This window comes from Phocoena phocoena, chromosome 1, assembly GCF_963924675.1.
Source record: "Phocoena phocoena chromosome 1, mPhoPho1.1, whole genome shotgun sequence".
NCBI lineage: Eukaryota > Metazoa > Chordata > Mammalia > Artiodactyla > Phocoenidae > Phocoena > Phocoena phocoena.
This window is the reverse complement of record NC_089219.1, coordinates 28455639-28474719: the sequence shown is the minus strand read 5'-3', so window position 1 is coordinate 28474719 and position 19081 is coordinate 28455639. Positions and strand designations below refer to the sequence as shown.

The following is a 19081-nucleotide window of genomic DNA, read 5'->3' as shown; positions in this document are numbered from 1 at the left end:
CTATTTCTGAAGCCATGAGGGCCTGGGCTGACTGAGTGTGGGCTCCCAGAGGATGTTGAGTGAAGCTGTGTGTAACTGACATCATGTGGACCGTGTGCTCTCATCACACTAACATGCGCAGGCTGTGTGTTTGTGTGTTACCATGGCAGGCACTGGCTGGCTCTCAAGCATGTTCCACTTCCTGCAGTCCCTCTATCTTTCTTTCCTTCAAAACCCAACCCTCCCTTCCTAAGGAACAGGGACAAGGGTTAAAGAAAGGGAAATGAGAGGAATGCTAAGGGGAATGGGAATTAAGAAAGCAGATGGAAGGTGCTAAAAGAAAGTAATAAAAATAAAAATTAAAAAAGGGAAGATGCTCAGACCAGGGCAGAGTAGAAATAATCACAGCAAACATTACAGAGTGTGCCAGACTCTATGCTAAGTATTTGATGAGTATTGAGTTATTTAACTCTCACAACAGCCCTATGAGATAGAAACCCTTATCACCCCCATTCTCAGTTGAGAAAAGTGAGGCACAGAGAGGTGACATGACTTTCCCAAGATCACGGTGCTAGTTAAGTGGCAGAGCTGGTGTAGTCTGCTTCTAGCCTCTTTCTGGGTTCAGAATTACTATTCTATATTGCCTTAGACTCAGGTGCCTAGAATTTAGTCCTGACTCCGATGGACTGTGTGATTCTGGGCAAGACCTTTTTCCTCTCTGACCTCAGTTTCTGCAACTTCAACAACAAACAACAATAAAAAAGTATGGGAGGGGGACTTCCCTGGCGGTCCAGCGGTTAAGACTGTGTGCTTCCAATGCAAGGGGCGTGGGTTCAATCGCTGGCCAGGGAACTAAGATCCCACACGCTGTGTGGCATGGCCAAAATTTTTTTTTAAATTATTTTTTAAAAAAAGGTACGGGAAGGAAGAGAGGGCTAGATGTTTTCTTAGGCCCCTTTCTAATGAAGTGGAAGATGAGAAAGTAAAGGTAAAAATATTGAGCTAAATTAGAGGAGAAAGGGAGATAGAGGTGATACCATTAACACATGGGAGGTATGTGGAGGAGACTTGAGGAAGGCATCCCAGAAGGCACACGGCAGGTGCAGAACTCAGGTCTGGGTCATCTCAGCCTGGGAGGCTTTGGGGGAATGAGGAGGCTAGAAGCAGGCAAGGTTTCATCACTAAGAACTTTCCAGAAGGTGGAACCACCAGCTAGGGTGGTAGACGAAGCAAAATTGGGCAGCTCTGCAACCTCATGCCTAGGACAGATCAGAGGTCAGGAGTGTGTGTGTGTGTGTGTGTGTGTGTGTGTCTATATGTGTGGATATGTGAGTCAATGGTGAGACCCCTCTTCCCCCGACCCTCAACTTCAGCCACAGGACATTGGATATCAGGCTCCAGGACAGGTGTATGTGTGACTGAACGCATGCAGCTCGGTGGACCCCTTTGGGAGACGTCCAGGAGCAGCGAGGCTGATGATGCCTGTGCCTAGCTCTGGGGCTCTCCTGCTCTCTCCAGTAGGCTTGGGAAGGCCACAATGACAGGAAGAGCTGCCTGCCCAGTGGCTTCCTTGGGTTTCCTCACCCTACTTCCCTGCAGCTTAAGACAACCTCTTCTTGCTTCTTTCTCCTCCTTTCTAATCTGACCATTTCTCAGTCTTCTTTTTTAAAAAAAAAATTATTTATTTATTTGGCTGCTTTGGGTCTTAGTTGTGGCATGTGGGATCTTCGTTGAGGCATACGGGCTTCTCTCTAGTTGTGGCGTGGGCTCCAGAGCGCACAGGCTCAATAGTTGTGGAGCGTGGGCTTAGTTGCCCCGCAGCATGTGGGATCTTAGTTCCCCGACCAGGGATCGAACCCACGTCCCCTGCGTTGGAAGGTGGATTCTCAACCACTGGACCATCAGGGAAGTCCCTCAGTCTCCTTTTCTATCTCCCCTCTTTTCACTCACATCCTTAAGGTCAGTTATTCATTGCCAGAGTTGCAGCTCTTGCCTTTTCTTCCTATCTACACTCTTCACTAGTGAGTTCATCCCCTCTCAAGACTTTAATGACTACCTGTCTGCTGTTATCTCCCAACCTTGTTATCTCCAGCCTGTATCTCTCACCAAAAATCCAGACCCACAGATGCCCTTGTCAGCTGGATCTTTCCTCCAGACACCTTGTTGCAGCCATCTGAGACTTTCCAAGGCCCAAACTGAACTCAACATTTCCTCCACCCCCACCACCAACCCCAGCCTGCCTCTCCTCCTGTGTTCTATAGTTCTTTAAGTGGCACCACCATCCTTCAAATTAAGAAGAGCCATCCCAGCCTCTGTCCTTTCCCTCACCTCCATAAGCTAATCCTCATAGAGTGTTGTCATTTCTAATCCTTAAACATCTCTCTCCATCCTCTGTCAGCATCTTAAGCTACCATACTCTTCCTCATAGACCAGTAGTTCTCAAAGTGTGGTCCCTGGACCAGCATCACCTACAACATCTGGGAACTTGTTAGAAGAACTTGCCAGTTCTTGGACCCCACACAGACCCACTGAATCAGTAACTCTGGGAGTGGGGCCCAGCCGTTGCCTGTAAGGCAGCTCAGAAGCAAAGTCAAGTCTGAGTACCACTGCCTAGACCATTGCAACGACCCCCCACCCCCAAATGGTCTCCTGCCTTCATTCATATCTCTTCTTCCACAAAAATGACTGGACCATGTTACCTCCTGACTAAAAACTCTCCTGCGGTTCTTCATGGCTCATCTTTGGGGAGAAAAATTTTAAACACTGTAACCAGCATTTTAGGCTCCTTGCAGCTGAACCTAATCTTCCTTTCCTGCCTCATGAACCCGTTCACAAGAAGAAGATGAAAGGAGAAAGAGAAAATATGTCTAGTCTAGTGCTGGGCTTGGTACATGGCAGGTGCTCAGCAAACGCTCATTAAATAAATGACAAATGAATGAATGGATGAGTTTATGAATCCCTCAGCCTACTGAGGCATCCTTTAGGAAGCCTCCATGTGAACATGACCCTGCGTAGCTAGACATAGAACCCAGGTATAATCTGGGGAGGTCACCTGATGAATGAATGATTTCACTTATGGCTACTAGGGAGATGGATGTTCTGCATGGTCTGCTGCTGCTTTGGGGGCTCCTCAAAGCTTCCGGGTCCTGTGCTTGCAGACTCTATTGCCCTTCTTGTTCACCAAGGGGCTCCTCACTTTCTGAGGCATGGAGGTGGGCATTGTTGGTTGCCCACTCTCTGGAACACATGCACACATGTGGAGCCCTGGAATGTGCACAGGGGTACATGTGCAGACACCCCTGGACACAGAGGGCACAGAGACACTTATGGGACACATGGGAACACAGGACATATATTGACACATGGGTACGCATGTTCAGACATACATGGGCCCCCATTTGGCATACTTGCCCTATTGCTCTTCTCCCAGGCTCAAATCTTCCCCTCTCTTTTCAAAAAGTGAGTTTGCATTGTTTTTTGTTTTTTTTAAAATTAATTAATTAATTATATTTTTGGCTGCATTGGGTCTTTGTTGCTGCGCGCGGGCTTTCTCTAGTTGCTGAGAGCGGGCTTCTCATTGCAGTGGTTCTCTTGTTGCAGAGCATGGGCTCTAGGCACGCGGGTCCCAGTAGTTGTGGCTCGCGGGCTCTAGAGCGCAGGGTCAGTAGTTGTGGTGCACGGGCTTAGTTGCTCCGCGGCACGTGGGATCTTCCCGAACCAGGACTCAAACCCGTGTCCCCTGCATTGGCAGGCGGGATCTTAACCGCTGTGCCACCAGGAAAGCCCTAAATTTGCGTTTGGACTTTATGTTAAGAAAAGACTCAGGCCGGCCTCCTTTATTGTTGACACAGCCACCCTCCTCCCAGCCTTTGACAACCTTCTGCTCTGGGCCGGGCTGTTTGCAGGGTGGGGGAAATCAGGCACAAGGAGATGCTGAGGCGCCACCTCGTGGTTAGATCTCACAACTGCAGCTCAGGTCCCCCTTTCTCCCTTGCTGCTGAATTACCAGGAGCAAACTTGGTCTTACCCTGCTAGCCTAGTCCCCTCCCCATTCCAGAGCCGGGAACTCTCTGACCGTCCCTCACCAAAGTACAGAGCTCAGTCTGCCTTGCATTTTGAGGCTTTATGCAGGGTTTTTCTTCCCCACCGCACAAGGGAGAGTACTTTGAGAGCAAGGACCAAGGGTAGTTGCCTTTGGCTTTGGGGCCCTTCTCTTCTCTTTTCACTTCCCCAGATGATCTCAGTCGCTTCCCTGACTTTAAGGACCCCCTATACTGACAACTCCTAAATCTGTCACTTGCCCAGGCCTCTCTCTGAGTTCCAGACTGCAGAGAGCCACTTCCTCCTGGACATAAGCTACACGCATTCACCATTTACCAAAATGAGCTTATATTTTACACAAACCTGTTTTTCTCTCAGTGTTCCCCGTGACAGTGAGTGGCCCCACTATCCAGTCACTGGCCCAGATCAGGAACCTGGGAGTCATCCTTCGCTCTTTATCCCTCTTCACTTCCAATTAATCACCAAGCCCAATTAGCTAACTCTGACCTATACTTTCTCCACCCTCACTGCCACTGGCTCAATTCAGAGTTACTACCTCCTCTCCGAGCTCCCCGACTCAGTCATCCCTGTTGCAGCCAGTCATCTTTCTGAAATGCAAATGGATCGCATTCCACCTGCTCAAAAATCCACAGTCTCAACGTGACCCCACATCCAAACTGCTTAGCCTGGCACACCAGGAACTGTAAGATCTGGTCCTTGCTCACTGGTCCAACCTCATCTTCCACCACTCCCCACTTCACACTCTCCACTGTAGCAGTAATGACCTACTTGCAGTTCCCAAGCTGCGGTCTCTCCGCTTGTCTACCTGGCAAGCTCCTTCTCCCTTCAGGTCTCGCCGCAAATACTTTCTCCGAGTTTTCCTGGACTTACTCAGCCAGGCTGAGGGGCTCTTATGCTCCAGCCACACTTTATTCAGACTCCCCTGGAAGCAAGCAACTGCTTACATCTTTAGGAGCTGTCCTTTGCCTTGTCTGTTTCCTCTCTAGATCTTAAGCTGCTCGACAGGCAGGGTTTGTCTTTTCATATTTTTCAGGGATTTCAGGGACTTCATGCCGAGGACATGACTTTCAGTACATCCAATAGATAAATGAATGTTCCTGTCTATGCATAGCCAACCACAGGTAGGCACTTAGGATGTGCTCAACCAATGCTTGCAGGCTTGAGGGCCTAGGTAGAAAAGAGTCTGCAGAACGTGGGCCAGAGGCTGGTCTGGCTCCAGACTTACAGCTTTGGTTCAGGCCTGGTGAGGCAGTGGGTACTTGGGTCCAGTCTCCACCGAAGCTCTCAGACCCTTCCCCTTCTCACTTGGCATAGAACAGAAGTAAACAACTGGTGGCCTGAAAGTCACGTTTGGCCTCCAGCTGTTCTGTTGGGGTAGTACTGATTTAATTAAAAATATCAACATTCAAAATCAGATTTCACAGAAACACTAAGATTTCTGACTTCCCTTTAAACATTGGAGGATGTGGCAGTACCACTTGGCCACAGTCTGCTGACGTGGAGGGGCGGAACTTCGTTTGTACACAGGAGCACAAGAGCCCCTCCAGAGGCCTCGCCACATCAACATAGGAGTGTGTCACCTGATCTGGCATTGAAGCGTCTGGGCTGAGAAGTTGGATGGCCCGCATGGAGCCTTGACTCTGGCACGTACTGGCTGTAACACCTCGAACAAATCACCTACCCCTGCTTGAGTTTCTTCACCTGGAGAATCAGGATGACGCTTGCTTCATTGGATACTTGGGAGGGCTGAATGAGATGACACTTGTGAAGTGTGTTTCGCAGGGCATGTGTGCTGCGAGCTGCTGGGGCCTGGAAGGAAGAAGGTGCAGGACAGACCACACAGGAGCCATCTTGTCACCAATGAACATTTATTGAGTGTCCACATGTGCACAGCTTTGAACTGGGCGATCACAGAACGCACTGGGGGAGGGAAGGGGAGAGGGAAGCAAGGGATCAGGTTCATAAGAAAGGTAGTCCCTGCTGGAGCCGCCAGTCGCGTCTCTCTGCAGAGAGGAATCACAAGCAGGGGTGGGAGTTAAAGCCAGGCACTAGGATGGTGATGGGGTGCAGTCACTAGGGAAACATGCGGATTCTGGGTAAGCATCCCTTCGGTTCCTGTCTCCAGCCAGGCCATATGGCACCAAGGGGACAGGGATCAGATGCTCAGGTGTCCAAGCAGGGAAAAGGGCAGGCAAAATAAATAACTCCCCAACCCTCACTGTCACTCTGCTGCAACACAACACAAAAGCTTACAGACCAGGATCCAAGGGCTCCTGGGTCCCCTCAAGGAAGCTCAGGTGGAAGGCTTCCCGACCCCCCCCCACCAGGGCTGCCTGCCCCAGGTTGCCCTGGAAGGCTGAGGCAGTTCAGACCCCGGGGTCACTGAAGTTGATAGGAAGAATTGTGATGTCAACGGCCTGAGCCTGCTCTCTGCCCAAGGGGGCCAAGGGCAAGAACCAAATGGCCAATTTAAAGGACGTGGACCTGGAAGTCCAGAGGGGCACCACAGTCTAGGGGAGCCCACGCCCTGGCCGGCAGGGCACATGGGCTGAAGCAGCCAGCTCCTGCCAGCCCTGTCCCATCTGGGGGCCTCCCTCCTGCGAGGGAGCCAGACATCGGGCACAATGACACCTAGTGCCGCCCTCCCTGCGGGCTGCTCCAACCTCCCCCGGCCGGGCAGGAACAGCCATGCTGATTTCCAAGCCAATCCCTGCCCCTGAGCGGGCCCAGGGGGCGTGACGCAGTTCCTTACACTTGAAGGATGGGCACCATGCCCTCACCCTCGGAAAAGCCAGAAAGCTGGGATGTTTAGCGGGGGGAAGTTGGGGGAGAGGGTCCAACTTGGGGGCTTCAGGGGAGATGCCTCCTCCCTCCTTCCCTTGCCGCCCGCCCCCGGGTCTGTCCGCAGTGGATGCCCCCTCAGGGCTCTGCCAGGCATTGCTCCAGGGCAGCCATGTGGTAGTGGCTGGCTGTCTCCTCGCCTGCCTGCAGCCTCATGGCCTCCCGGCACAGCCGGTTGGCCCGTGCCAACTCAACCAGGACACCCTGATAGGCGGCTACCATTTCAGGCTTGACAGAGTTGGGGCTGACGCTGCCCAGCAGCTGGAGCAGCTCCTGTGGCCAGCGGGAGCGCAGGGCGGCGGGGGCCAGCCAGGGCAGCAGGGGCACGCAGCCTGTGAAGGCCTGCATGCCCAGGAACCAGAGCTCCTGTAGATCCGCCCAGATGCCCTCGTAGTCGGGGGACAGGGCCAGCACTGCCTGGTCTGAGCCAGGTGTGGCCCGTGCTACGTGGGATTGCGACAGGAAGAGGATGGCAGCTGCGAAGAAACCTCGGGACGCTGGTGTTCCCTGAAGAGCTGGAAGGCAAGGAGGGAGGGGGGCATGAACGAGCTGCCTCACCAGCCCCTTCCCTTCCTGGGGGGCATACTCAGGAGCCGAAGCATAGCCTGGAATCAGCCTGCCTGCGTTCAAACCCTCCCTCTGACTTCAGCGTGTGACCTTGGTTAATTCACTTTTCTGGGTCTTGTTTCTTCACTAGTAAAATGGGGCCAATAGTGCTAATCTTAGAACTCTGTGGTGAGAATGAAATGTAACTTGGGACACTGCCTCGCGGTCGGACCCTCCTGTAGCCTGAGCAGTGATGGGAGCTTCCACTGGGCCTCGTACTTTGTAGGCTGAGGAGGGTGCAGCAATTTGATTCTCAGGCCAGAAGAGGGTGCCAGAGGGGACCATGGGCTGGGGTCCAGGCTTGGCTCGCCTGCCTGCAGGGGTTCGGCCCCGGCACTGCAGATGCTTTCCCGAGGCTGTTAGGCTAACCTGGTGGCATTTGTGGGTGAACGGGCACTGTGGCTCTACTCAGGGGCTGTGGACATGCAGCCTGGATCTGAGGGAGCTCAGGGGCTAGAGGGAAGGGGGGAGCTCCTGGTCTACTGGGACGTGCTCCCCTTCCAGCTGCCAGGTACCCTACTGGGCCCCCCCCCCCCACAGGGAGCAGAGGCAGCTGAGGGTACAGGCTCATTACACCCTGTTCCCAGGCATCTGTGCCGCTCCTCCAACCAGACAGATGGGGTACAGGGAACAGGCAGGGACAGAGGGACCCAAGCAGACACCCACGGCCAAAGTGGGAGACACAGAGGGCTGGCAGGGGGCTGAAGCGGATGCCCCTCCCTACCGCATGCAGCCAGAGTGAGGTGGGAGGTGGGGAAGGTAAGTACACAGGAGCACCGAAGCCTGTCACGAGGTGCGGTGCCGAGCACAGAAAAACCTCAATGGAGAAAAGTCATGTTTCTGACTCAAGGCCTGGGAGGGGGCGGCTCCACCTTGAAAACACAGAATTCAGATTCCTCGGGCTGCTGGGGATTCCAGGTGCTTAAGCCTGTGCCTCCGAGCGGGCCTGTACTTACACCCACCAGACCTTGCCTTAAAAGGCTTCAGAAGGAAGAAAACGTTATCATTTGGGGAAGAAGGGTGGGGTGGGGCGGGGGAGGGAGACGCACTTCAGAGATTTCCTTGACTGGAAAATTCTGTTCAGAATTTCAGAAAAGGATGACTTATGCCCAGAACACAGCAGGTCCACCCAGGTCTTCTGCTTCCGTCTGTTAGGACTGGGTCCCCAGGGCTTACCTGGAGAGGTGCTAAGGAGCCGGGCCATGAGGAGGCCCAGGGTGGCCACATTGGCAGCCAGAAGCAGCCTCCCCTGCTGCTGTACTAGCGCGGGCAGCGACGCCATCAGGGTGTTCATCAGAGAAGTGAAGCAGGCATCTCGCCTGGGGAGAAAGGGAGCGAAAGATGGGAGGCGGGAGATTAGTGGAGCCAGACCAAGCCCTGAGGAAACCTGGGATGCTGGGCTCCCAGCTTTACCAGGCCAGGGTTTGGCAAGAAATTAGGCAGCAGGGTGAACAGTTAACTTTGGGCCCCATCCGTGGCATCTGGGGAGCAGAGACTGGGTTATGGCTGAAGCAGGTAGACATACATGCCCAGAGGGCTTCCACATATACCAATTCCCTGTGTGGGGTGGCTCTCTCTTCCATTCTGAGACCCTTTCATTCTAACACTAATAGGAACCCATGGGCACAGGGAAGCGAAGTAGGAGACCGAGATTTGGGGCAAGTTTGAGCAGGACCCCTGCTTCCTCCAATTCCTCCCCGGCCTCACTTGATCAGCCCCGGTGCAGTGACCACAAGGTTGAGGAAGATGTGACAGCAGGTCTGCAGGCTGATCTCCACGCTGTCGGGCAGCACTGAGGTGTCATGGCCAGGGGATGTGAGTTCCCACTGCTGCAGGAAGTACTTGCACAGAAGTGAGGGGGCCCCCTCCTTGATCAGGATCTCCCGGGGCCCATCTTCGACTGTCAGGTGGCACCAGCCGGGCAGGAGGAGCCTGGGGGTGTAGAAGGGACAGATGTGTGTGGGGAGAAATGAAGGCACCAGGATTCCCTTTTGGGGGGGGCACCCCATCTAAGAGAAAGGGAAGTAGGGGAGAAGGAAAACACATCTTTGTAGGCACTGCAGAAAGAGCACAGGCCTGGGCTCAAACTTGGGCTGTGAGTGTGGGTAAGTTACTTTAACCTCCTTTAGTCTCAGTTTCCTCATCCTGAAGATGTGGATGAGACTTCTGTCCTAGATTTGCTGCGTGGACCAAATGAGATCAAAATGGTAAAGGGTACAGTAGAATGCCTGGCAGGCAGCAGGTGCTCAATAGCAGTTCTCTCTTTACAGAGTAACCTGGGGTTGGCAGGTGAGACTAGGAAGCCCAGGTGTCCTGAGGGAACAACCCCTCACCCCACCCCCAACAAACAGAAATACTACCACACCTCAGGCCCCCGTCAGGAAGCCCAGCACAGCCCAGTGTGGGGAGAGGGGAGGTATCCGTGTTACTCCTTCCTTTAGCACATTCTGGCTGAACAGACCATAACTACAAACTCACCGGAGAGCATCCCCTGGCCAGGTGGGCCCTGGGGTGGTGGGGGAGATGGCCAAGGTGGCCACCTGCTGGGAGAGGTCATTGGCCTCCTCGGCCTCCTCGTAGAGGGTCTTGGCATAGCGGACGAGGAAGGGCAGCAGCTGGCAGACCTCCTTGCGCAGGGATGAGGTCTCTTCGGCCAGCCAGGCACCCAGGATCCGCACGGAAGCAAACACAAAGGGCTCCTTCTGCTTCTCTGGCCCCACCTGTTGCCAAAGGGCTCCCCTGAGATGGAGCAGGACCAGAGGACCTCCCCTGCCTGGCCAGCATGCCGGCCAGGCTAGGAATAACACAAGTGGAAGGGAATGCTGGCCTGTGAGCCCTGCAAAGGCAGGCCCTATGTACCCAGAAGCCAGCGCATGGTTGGGACACACTCAACCGGGGGCTGGCACAGAGCAGGCCCTCAGGGCATGCCTGCTGAGGGAACTGGACTTTAGACAACATGCCCCTGCACTCGCTGGGACTCAGCCTCTAAACCATCTCAAGGCTAGAAGGAGACCCACAGGTCCAAAGCTAAGAAAACACTCCCTCTACAGCGGCTCTGACCTGGGGTGGGAGGCCAGGAGAGAAGCCCCACTTTGGGCTAAATCAGAAAGAATGAGACAATGGGAGCTTGGCACGGTGTGTGGGGTATGCAGCTGGAGCAGGCTACTAAAGAGACCGGAGTGTTGGGCTTCCCTGGTGGCACAGTGGTTGAGAGTCCGCCTGCTTTTGCAGGGGACACTGTTCGTGCCCCAGTCCGGGAAGATCCCACATGCCGCGGAGCGGCTGGGCCCGTGAGCCATGGCTGCTGAGCCTGCGCGTCCGGAGCCTGTGCTCCGCAACGGGAGAGACCACAACAGTGAGAGGTCCGCGTACCGCAAAAAAAAAAAAAAAAAAAAAGAGACCGGAGTGCTGAGGGAACATCTGCAGGACAGGAGAGCTGGACTGTCAGGCAGGAGGGATGTTGGGGCAGGTGATCAAATGGAGTTAGCAGACCCTCCACAGAGGACAGGAAGCAGGCAGCCCTGCTCCTTTTCCCTGTACAAGTGTGTATGTGTATGTGTGTAAGGCCATGCTGTAGACTGAACAGAACAGACTGCTTCACTTTCGTGTGTGTGGACCGGGGGGAGGGTTGTGAGTAGGAGGTTTCTGTGTTGTGTGTGTGCGTGTGTGTACTGTGATGGGAGTGCACATATGGTGTGTGGTATGGTGCTTGTGTGGAGGCTCAGGGAGGGAGAGGGAGGCTTGGCCACACACTACTCCCTGGAGTGCTGCAGGATCAGCCCTCCGTAGGTAGGTAGGAATGTCTTCTCTGTCTCCCCATACACCCAGGTTCCGGGTTTCACTTCCCCCTTTCCCTTGCCTTCTGGCTCCCCCTCCCACACTGGGCCCCCTCGGGTGGGGCACTGCACCCTCACCTGCTGCAGGTAGTGGATGACAGACCCGATGGCCTCCTTCATGACGCTCACAAGCTGCACCTTCTGTGGCTCCTTAAGCAGTGACTGCTCACAGCGGGTGCACTCCTGGATCCCCAACTCCATGAGGGCATAGCAAGCGGTCACCACATCCTCTTTCACCTCTGTGCCTGTCTCCTCCAGTGCCAGCCGCACCTCCACGCATGCCAGATTCACCAGCAGGGCCAGGAATTTGCTCCCGGAGTTGCCCGCTGGGATCCAGTCGGAGCCGCAGGCGTGCGCCAGGCGGGCTGCCAGCTTCAGTGCTGGGTTGCGCTGCCAGGAGCTCAGCTTGCTGCCCAGGATCCGTGCCAGCCCGGCCTGCAGATCCCGGAGGCATTCAGAGGGCACAGTTGTTGGGGGCAGAAAGAGGGGCAGCAGCTGGCAGAGCTCAAACTTGCTGGCATCCTCGGCTTTCTGGAAATCTTCGCTGAGGCCCCGCAAAACAGCCAGCAGGTCAGGCTCCCCCTCTTTCCAGCACTGTGTCTCAGCAGCGGCCAACAGCCCCACCAGGAGTGCCAGGGCCTGGTCAAAGCCATAACCATGCCCCAGGTATGCCTGACACAGGGCAGACACGGTGCCACCGGCAATGAGGTGTCGGGGCCCACGAGGTGTGCCTGCCACAGCTGTCAGGCACTGGTAGGTGTCATCAATCATGGAACGGCGGGCAGCATCGTCAGGGTCCCCCCGGGCTGTGAGGAAGGTGCTAAGGATGGGGATCTTGTTCAGGACCTGGGGATGGGCAGCTAGTTCAGGGTCACTGCAGAAGCAGGCCAGCAGGGCCACACCCAAGGCCCGGAGAACATGGTCGGGGCAGCCATCCGGTGCCTCCTTGGTAGTCAGGAGACGATTGGGGAAGGTGAAGCCGACAGCATCAAAGATCCGCCGCCTAGTTTTGGCATCGATGTCACCTGCTTTGACTGCCTTGGTCACCTAAGGGAGGTATATGCTATCAGCAGGATGAAAGGAAGGGGTGGCAAAGACTGTCCCCTGCACTCTGGGGGTTGACCATTAGCAGGACTAGGTTATATAACAAGATTCACTCTGGGGTCAGGAGGTCTCCCAGAGATCACTTCATCCAGCTCCTTCCTTCTCCCCAGAGGCAGACAGGTGTGACCTCTGGGATCCCTCATCTGTGATCCCTGTGGAAGGGAGGTCAGGTCCTCCTCAACTACTCACTCTACTGTTTCATTACCTGGTTAGTTGGGAAGTTCTTCCTGATGTCTAAGCTAAATTCTTCCTGATGTCCAACACATCCTGAGTTGGAAGAGGCTTAGAACTCAGTGTTTAAAATTCTCCAAGGATTTGGGGTCCCTCCCTAATTGCTCTCTCCAGAGAAGTCTCTGATCCACTCCCGCCACCTTCTCAGGGGAAATGGCTCCTGGGTCTCGCCGCTCTGCCTGTCAAAACATTTCCCCTTACATTTCACCTAAACACCTCCTCTGCTGCAGTGTGAGCCCTTGACTCTGGAGCCTTCTCCCTGTTGCCATGGCAAACAAGCAGGCTGTACTCCCTCCTCCCTTCACCCCCCCCCCACCCCTTCCCAGCACTGCAGCTCCTGTTCTGCTGTCCCCAGCTTGGGTTCCTCCAGGGCTAAGCCCCGAACCAGATTCTTCACCCGCAACCTACATACGCATCCTGGCCATCCCCTAGGACCCCTTCCCAGTCACTTCCAGTCTGCTACGCTCTCCACCTCCAGAACAAACATCCCCAGCCCTCAGGTATTCTGCACTAGTTACTACCTGCTGCTGCAACCCTATGAGTCAGCTCCCATCTGCTCTGGGACGCCCCAGAGAGCAGACCCACTCAGCTTCCTCCAAGGCTCCTAGAGCCACAAGCTTTATTCACCCCCATTCTCCCCTTTGCTCCCATACGCAGGGGAGCAAAAATGAGTCCACAGGTAGGTGCCTTGGGCCTTCTTTGGTGCCTCCACGGTTACCAACACCACCTATATATCCTTGGGGACTTGTTGACCCCATTCCTAGGGAGCCCAACCACCCAGCCCTTCCCACCTCCCAACTGTCAGTCAGTTTCTTACTAGCAGCAGGGCTGCAAACTGCTCGCTGTCATTCTTGGCCTCACGGAGGGCTCCCAGGTAGCGCTCCAGGGTGGGGTTTCGGCCCTCTGCCTGGTTCAGAGCTGGCTCGCAATCCGAGGCCATGATGCCCGCCTTGCCCAACTGTGAACACAAGAGGGACTGAGCATCCCTCTGCAGAGGAGGGGTGGGAGTGGAGGAGGGAGTGGAGGAGGGAGGGAAGGAGGGATTAGCACAGAGGGAGGGGAGGATCAGAAGGGATGGACTCCTCAGGACTGACCTCCCTTGGGGGAGCCCCTTTAAGGGGCTGGACCCTCAAGTCCTTAGGGGTGAAGAAGGGACCCTGGTCCAAGGTCACCTCCGGAAAGTGGGAAAGAAGGACCATGCATCCTGCTGCTCAGCTGGACAGCTCTCCTCACCAGTCTCCTGGGGGTGGGAGGGGGCTGGCCCCACTGCTCAGCTGCTCCCTGGCACCAGAGGCCAGGTTTTGTTTCCCTCCACCAGGCGTACAGGGAGGGAGTGGTGAGGACAGACAGGGAGGAATGGAGACATACACGGGTGAAGTTCGATTATCCGGACTCAGGCTGGCATGAGGGAAAAGGGCATCCTAGGTTTCCTTTCCCCTCCCTTCTTCAGGAGAGACAGGAGACAAGCTTCAGCAGAAGGAAGGAAGCAAGGTGCTAACCAAGGAAAGCTCAGAGGGCCCTCTGGAGACCCCATCCCTCCAGCCAGGGCTCTCAGTCGCCCCCGCAGGCTCCGTGCCTCCTCTCCTTTCCCTCCCTCGGGCAGAAGCTGCAGCAGCGGAGCAGCAGAAGCAGCAGCAGAATTAACCCCTTGCGCTCCCTCTCCTCACCCTCCCCGCCCGGCTACCAGCCTGTGGACGCCGGCAGGGGCTGGAGAAGCAAGAAGGGGTCCCGGGTAGCTCCCAGGACAACGGAGACTCCAAAAGCCGGATAATCGAAGAGGGGCAGCTGAGATGGGGAGATGAGAAGGGAAGGAGGGTTCCTGATGGTCACCACCTGTCCCGCCGCAGCCAGGTCACAACACGACATTGATGAAGTCACGACAGGGCGGCGATGAGATCACACTTCACGATGGCGCGGTTATGTCACGGAGAGATCACGGCAAAACCACGACATGGGACAGCCCCCAAAGATGACAGAGCAAATTTTTAAAGAAGATATAGCTATATATTGAGAAGGGCTGTGGCAAAATGGAGTCTCGACAAGGCATGATGATGTCGCGATATGGCGCGATGGAGTCGCGATAGGGTCCCCGGGGTGTGTCGGCATCGATAGGCGCCGGCTCGAAGTGGCCCCGGTTGGGATGTAAGGGAGGGCTTGAAGGGGGCTGAGCTCACCAGGCTGCGGCCCCGAGCGGCGAAGTCTTCTCCGAGCGCGATGCTCCGGGAGCCTGGGGCCGCTGCTCACGCCGCGTTGCCCACTCCCGGCTCCAGGCTGCTGCAGCTCCACCCCCACCCCCGCAGCGCTCTCGGCCAATCCGCGGCGGCCTCACTCCAGGCTCTAGCCAATGGCACAGCTGGGCGCTAAGCCGTAGGGGCTGCTGCCGTTGCCGCCATCTTGCTTGTGGGTATTGCCAGAGTCTGGGGCCTGGGGCTCGCGCAGGGCGGGCGAAGGTGCAGACCGCTTCTGGAGAGCGGGAGGCGACAGCCTGGGGACGCAGGTTCCTTCGCTCGTGCGTAGTTCTACCCCCCAGCACTACCCCTCCTCCCCCTCGGGCTCGCGGCTGGAATTGAGCTTCCGGGGGGACAGGAGGGCTTGTTTAGCATCAAGAGTGTGTTTCCGGGTTGAGTCCGGGAGGTGGGAGGGGGCGGCGTTTCCGGCCGCCGTCGCTGTCCAGGGAGGCTGAGGCCAGAGTGAGCTGTCCGGGTGGGGAACCCGCATTGCCTTCTTCCTTTTCCTCCTCCCCCGGGTGAGGGGAGCGAAGGTTGGGGCCCCGACCCCATGGACCTGGAGGAGGCGGAGGCCGCCGAGAGCCGGGGCTTCGCTTTGTGGCCTTGAGCCCCGGTAGGTGGCCGGGGGCGGCTGGCTGCCGGGCCGAGTACCACGAGCTCAGGGGAGGGGCAAGTGGGACGGGCTGTTTCTGGGGGTGCGCTGGCCGGGTGTTGGGACCCGGAGGTGGCGCTCCTGGCCCGGCTAGGGCAGCCAGCTGCTTCTGGCTTTGTAGGTGCGGAGCTCGAGTCTCAGGCTGAACCCCGCTTCTTTCGGGCCCGGGCCTGGTCTTGCGGCTCCCTCCATCCCCAGACAGACAGACCAGCCGCGAGACGCTGCTGGCTTTCTTCCTCTCTACCCGCTAGCTTCAGTCTCTGGTGTTTGTTCTACCCACCAGTACAGCAAGTTGATGCTGAATAAGGGGGGCGGGGCTGAGCACTACGTGTAAATTACGATGCGAAACCTTCCTTATTCAGGACTTGGAAATTATGCCCTACCGAGGGGTCCTGTGGTGGCTGCAGTGAGCACAAAGGTGAAATAAAGGAAGCCAAGAGAAAAGACCTCTGGCGAGATTCCAGGAAAGCTTTGCTTTCTTTCCTCTCACCGTGGTTGTGCGCAGTCGAAGATAGATGCAGTTGGTGAAGAGTATTAGCTGACTCTCCTTGTGCTTTCTTATCTGATGAACAGACTGGAAGCTAGGAACAAATTGGAAACACGACCTCCCAGAACAATCTGTTCATTTTTCCAGCTATTTGGAAAACAGTGTCTACAAATATAAGCAAAGCTATTCATGGCAGTCTGTTCTGTAACTTTCCCAAATATCTGAGACTTTTTTTTTTAAGAGCTTTATTCTTAATTACTCATACCAGCTGAATAGGCTGTTTCAGACTTGCTCTGTCGTTGTTCAAACATATCTTATCTCTGGGTACATAAATGGAGTTCCACATATGTAGCTGACAGACTGAACTATGATACATTCCCCCATCAACCTGAAGCATTAAGTAAACATTACCCCCTGCGCTGTCTGAACAGCTGCTGTAACAGAGAGTGCTTTTATTTCGGGTGTACTTGTAACGCCCTAAATGCCAGAACTCTTGCAAGCTTTTCTAGATTTTCATTTGTCAAGTATTGTGGAGGTGTGTGTTCTCTCCCTGGGCTGTTTCCCTTTGATTCTATAACAAGCCATTTGGATCTTGGTGATGTGGTGTTGTTCCTGCCTCTGGTCAGCAAGCCTTTGACTGGACCCTAGCAGTGATTTGTGCCCTTAGGCAATTGTAGGTTTCAGAGGAATGACTGGTTGGGAGTTCACATGAAAATAACTGCCTCTCTCATGCATGGTTTGTGAGACTTTGCCCTTCTAATCAGCTTGCAAATCCAGTGGTGTTTATTACTCCCATTTCAAAACCTATTCATTTCTTTTATGCTTCTATCGCCCACCTGCCACACTATTGATGACAGGTGTTGAGTCACCTTGAATTTAAAATCCTTTTGTGGTAGGCAGAAATGTGTTGGGTAAGATATGCACACATGTGCGCACACACGCACACATGCACACTCATTCATTCCATCTTGGGAGGCTGGAAAAGTTGCAGGATATACTTTGTAACTTAGGCTCCATTTCATAATCTTTTGAGCACGTGTCTGACCTGCACACTTCCTTTCTGCCCCCTGCTCCCTAACATACAATGACAAACCGCTAGAAATAGGAATGGATGGAAGTGAATGAGAAAGATGAAGTCCTTCAGATGCTTAAGGCTCAGTGAAAGCTTTTTCTTGGGTGGGCTTTGCCTTAGTTTTGCAGTTCTGTGTGTGTTTGTCTATTTCCTGGTGTTAATCAGTATTGATATCCAACCCATACAGTGCTGGCTGGGGCTGGGGTTGTCAGTCTGTGCTATTTTCCAGATGTGCATGACAGGTGCATATTTAGGACAGAAGATTTTTATTTTTACTTATTTATTTTTGGCTGCCTTAGGTCTTCGTTGCTGCGCGCGGGCTTTTTCTAGTTGCGGTGAGCAGGGGGGCTAGCCTTCATTGCAGTGCGTGGGCTTCTCATTGCGGTGGCTTCTCTTGCTGTGGAGCACGTGCTCTAGGCACGGGCTTCAGTAATTGTGGCATGCAGGCTCAGTAGTTGTGGTGCACAGGCTTAGTTGCTCCACGGCATGTGGGATCTTCCTGGACCAGGGCTCGAACCCGAGTCCCCTGCATTGGCAGGCGGATTCTTAACCACTGTGTGGCCAGGGAAGTCCAGGACAGAAGATTTTTTTTTGTTAAACATTTGTGAGGAAATTGCGGCTTAAGTTTTTTTTTTAATAAATTTATTTACTTATCTATTTTTGCTGTGTTTCTGTGCGAGGGCTTTCTCTAGGTGCAGCGAGCGGGGGCCACTCTTCATCGCGGTGCGCGGGCCTCTCACTATCGTGGCCTCTCTTGTTGCGGAGCACAGGCTCCAGGCGCACAGGCTCAGTAGTTGTGGCTCACGGGCCCAGTTGCTCCGCGGCATGTGGGATCCTCCCAGACAAGGGCTCGAACCTGTGTCCCGTGCATTGGCAGGTGGATTCTGAACCACTGCGCCACCAGGGAAGCCCGGGACAGAAGATTTTTAAATTGCTTCTTCAGAACTCAGTCAATCCTCGTAATACTGCCAAGGTTTATATAATAATTTATACAATATAGGGAAGTTGTGTAAGAGAGAAGAAACTGATGGAAAGTCATTTTTTCTTTTTGAAGGGACCTAAATCATTTGGTCTTTAGATTATGGAGTAGCCAGCACAATGCCTAGTACAAAATAGGGGCTGTGTAAATCCTTGTTGAATGGCTATATGAATTTAAGTCAGGAATTGCTAATGATTCTAAGGATCAGGGAGGTGACATCAAAGTGTAAACTGGATAGAATTTAAAGATAAGAGTGGTGGGGACAGTAGCAAACTGGAGAGTGCATGCCCTGCCTAAAGACAATCACATTAAAATTTTTAAAAAACATGGCTAGAAAAGCCTTCAGATTAGTTTACCTCTGATGCTCTAAACTCTTCTTTTCATGGGTAAGAAAGCGTATTTGTATTGGGCTTCCCTGGTGGCGCAGTGGTTGAGAGTCCGCCTGCCAATACAGGGAACATGGGTTCGTGTCCCGGTCCGTGAAGATCCCACATGCCGCAGAACGGCTAGGCCCATGAGCCATGGCCGCTGAGCCTGCGCGTCTGGAGCCTGTGCTCCGCAACGGGAGAGGCCACAACAGTGAGAGGCCCGCGTACCGCAAAAAAAAAAAAAAAAAAGCGTATTTGTATAAAGTCACAAAGCTGTTAGTAGCAGAACTGGAACTGAAGTTCAGATCTTTTTTTTCAGTCTGGTATGCTTTCCATTGTTCCACACAGATGATGTTAGATTAGAAAATATGGAATATAAAGTGTTTCAGTTTTACAATGGATTCATTTCATATCCCTGGCTATGTTTTTATCCTGATAATTATAGGCTATGCCAAAGCTCAGCTTTGAAATTTATAGGCAGGTATGAGCAGTGAAAGACAAACTTGAAAATTCCCTTCTCCCTAATCTGTCACACTCTCTAGCACTCTGCATTTCAAGGAATCAATTATTAATTACTTGGCATATAATTTCTTTTTCTGTCTTTCTAGTGGACTGGTTCTGCCTGTCTGGAAGGCC

The 19081-nt window shown here is 54.0% G+C and overlaps 1 protein-coding gene across 2 annotated transcripts; it reads right to left on the bottom strand.

The window, feature by feature from the left end:
• Positions 1-5892: 5892 nt before the first annotated feature.
• NCDN (neurochondrin) lies at positions 5893-14920 on the bottom strand. 2 transcript variants are annotated; one of them, XM_065882486.1, is made up of 8 exons: positions 14834-14919; positions 14493-14560; positions 13477-13617; positions 11403-12371; positions 9967-10208; positions 9196-9420; positions 8665-8807; positions 5893-7397 (listed from the first exon to the last, which is right to left on the bottom strand). In XM_065882486.1, the coding sequence occupies exons 2-8, from the start codon at positions 14523-14525 to the stop codon at positions 6961-6963; spliced, it is 2190 nt and encodes a 729-aa protein (XP_065738558.1). In that variant the 5' UTR covers positions 14526-14560; positions 14834-14919; the 3' UTR covers positions 5893-6960. The 2 variants fall into 2 exon arrangements, with proteins under 2 accessions (XP_065738558.1, XP_065738564.1); XM_065882492.1 differs by lacking the exon at positions 14493-14560 and having other exon boundaries at positions 14834-14920.
• Between the last annotated feature and the right edge of the window lie 4161 nt (positions 14921-19081).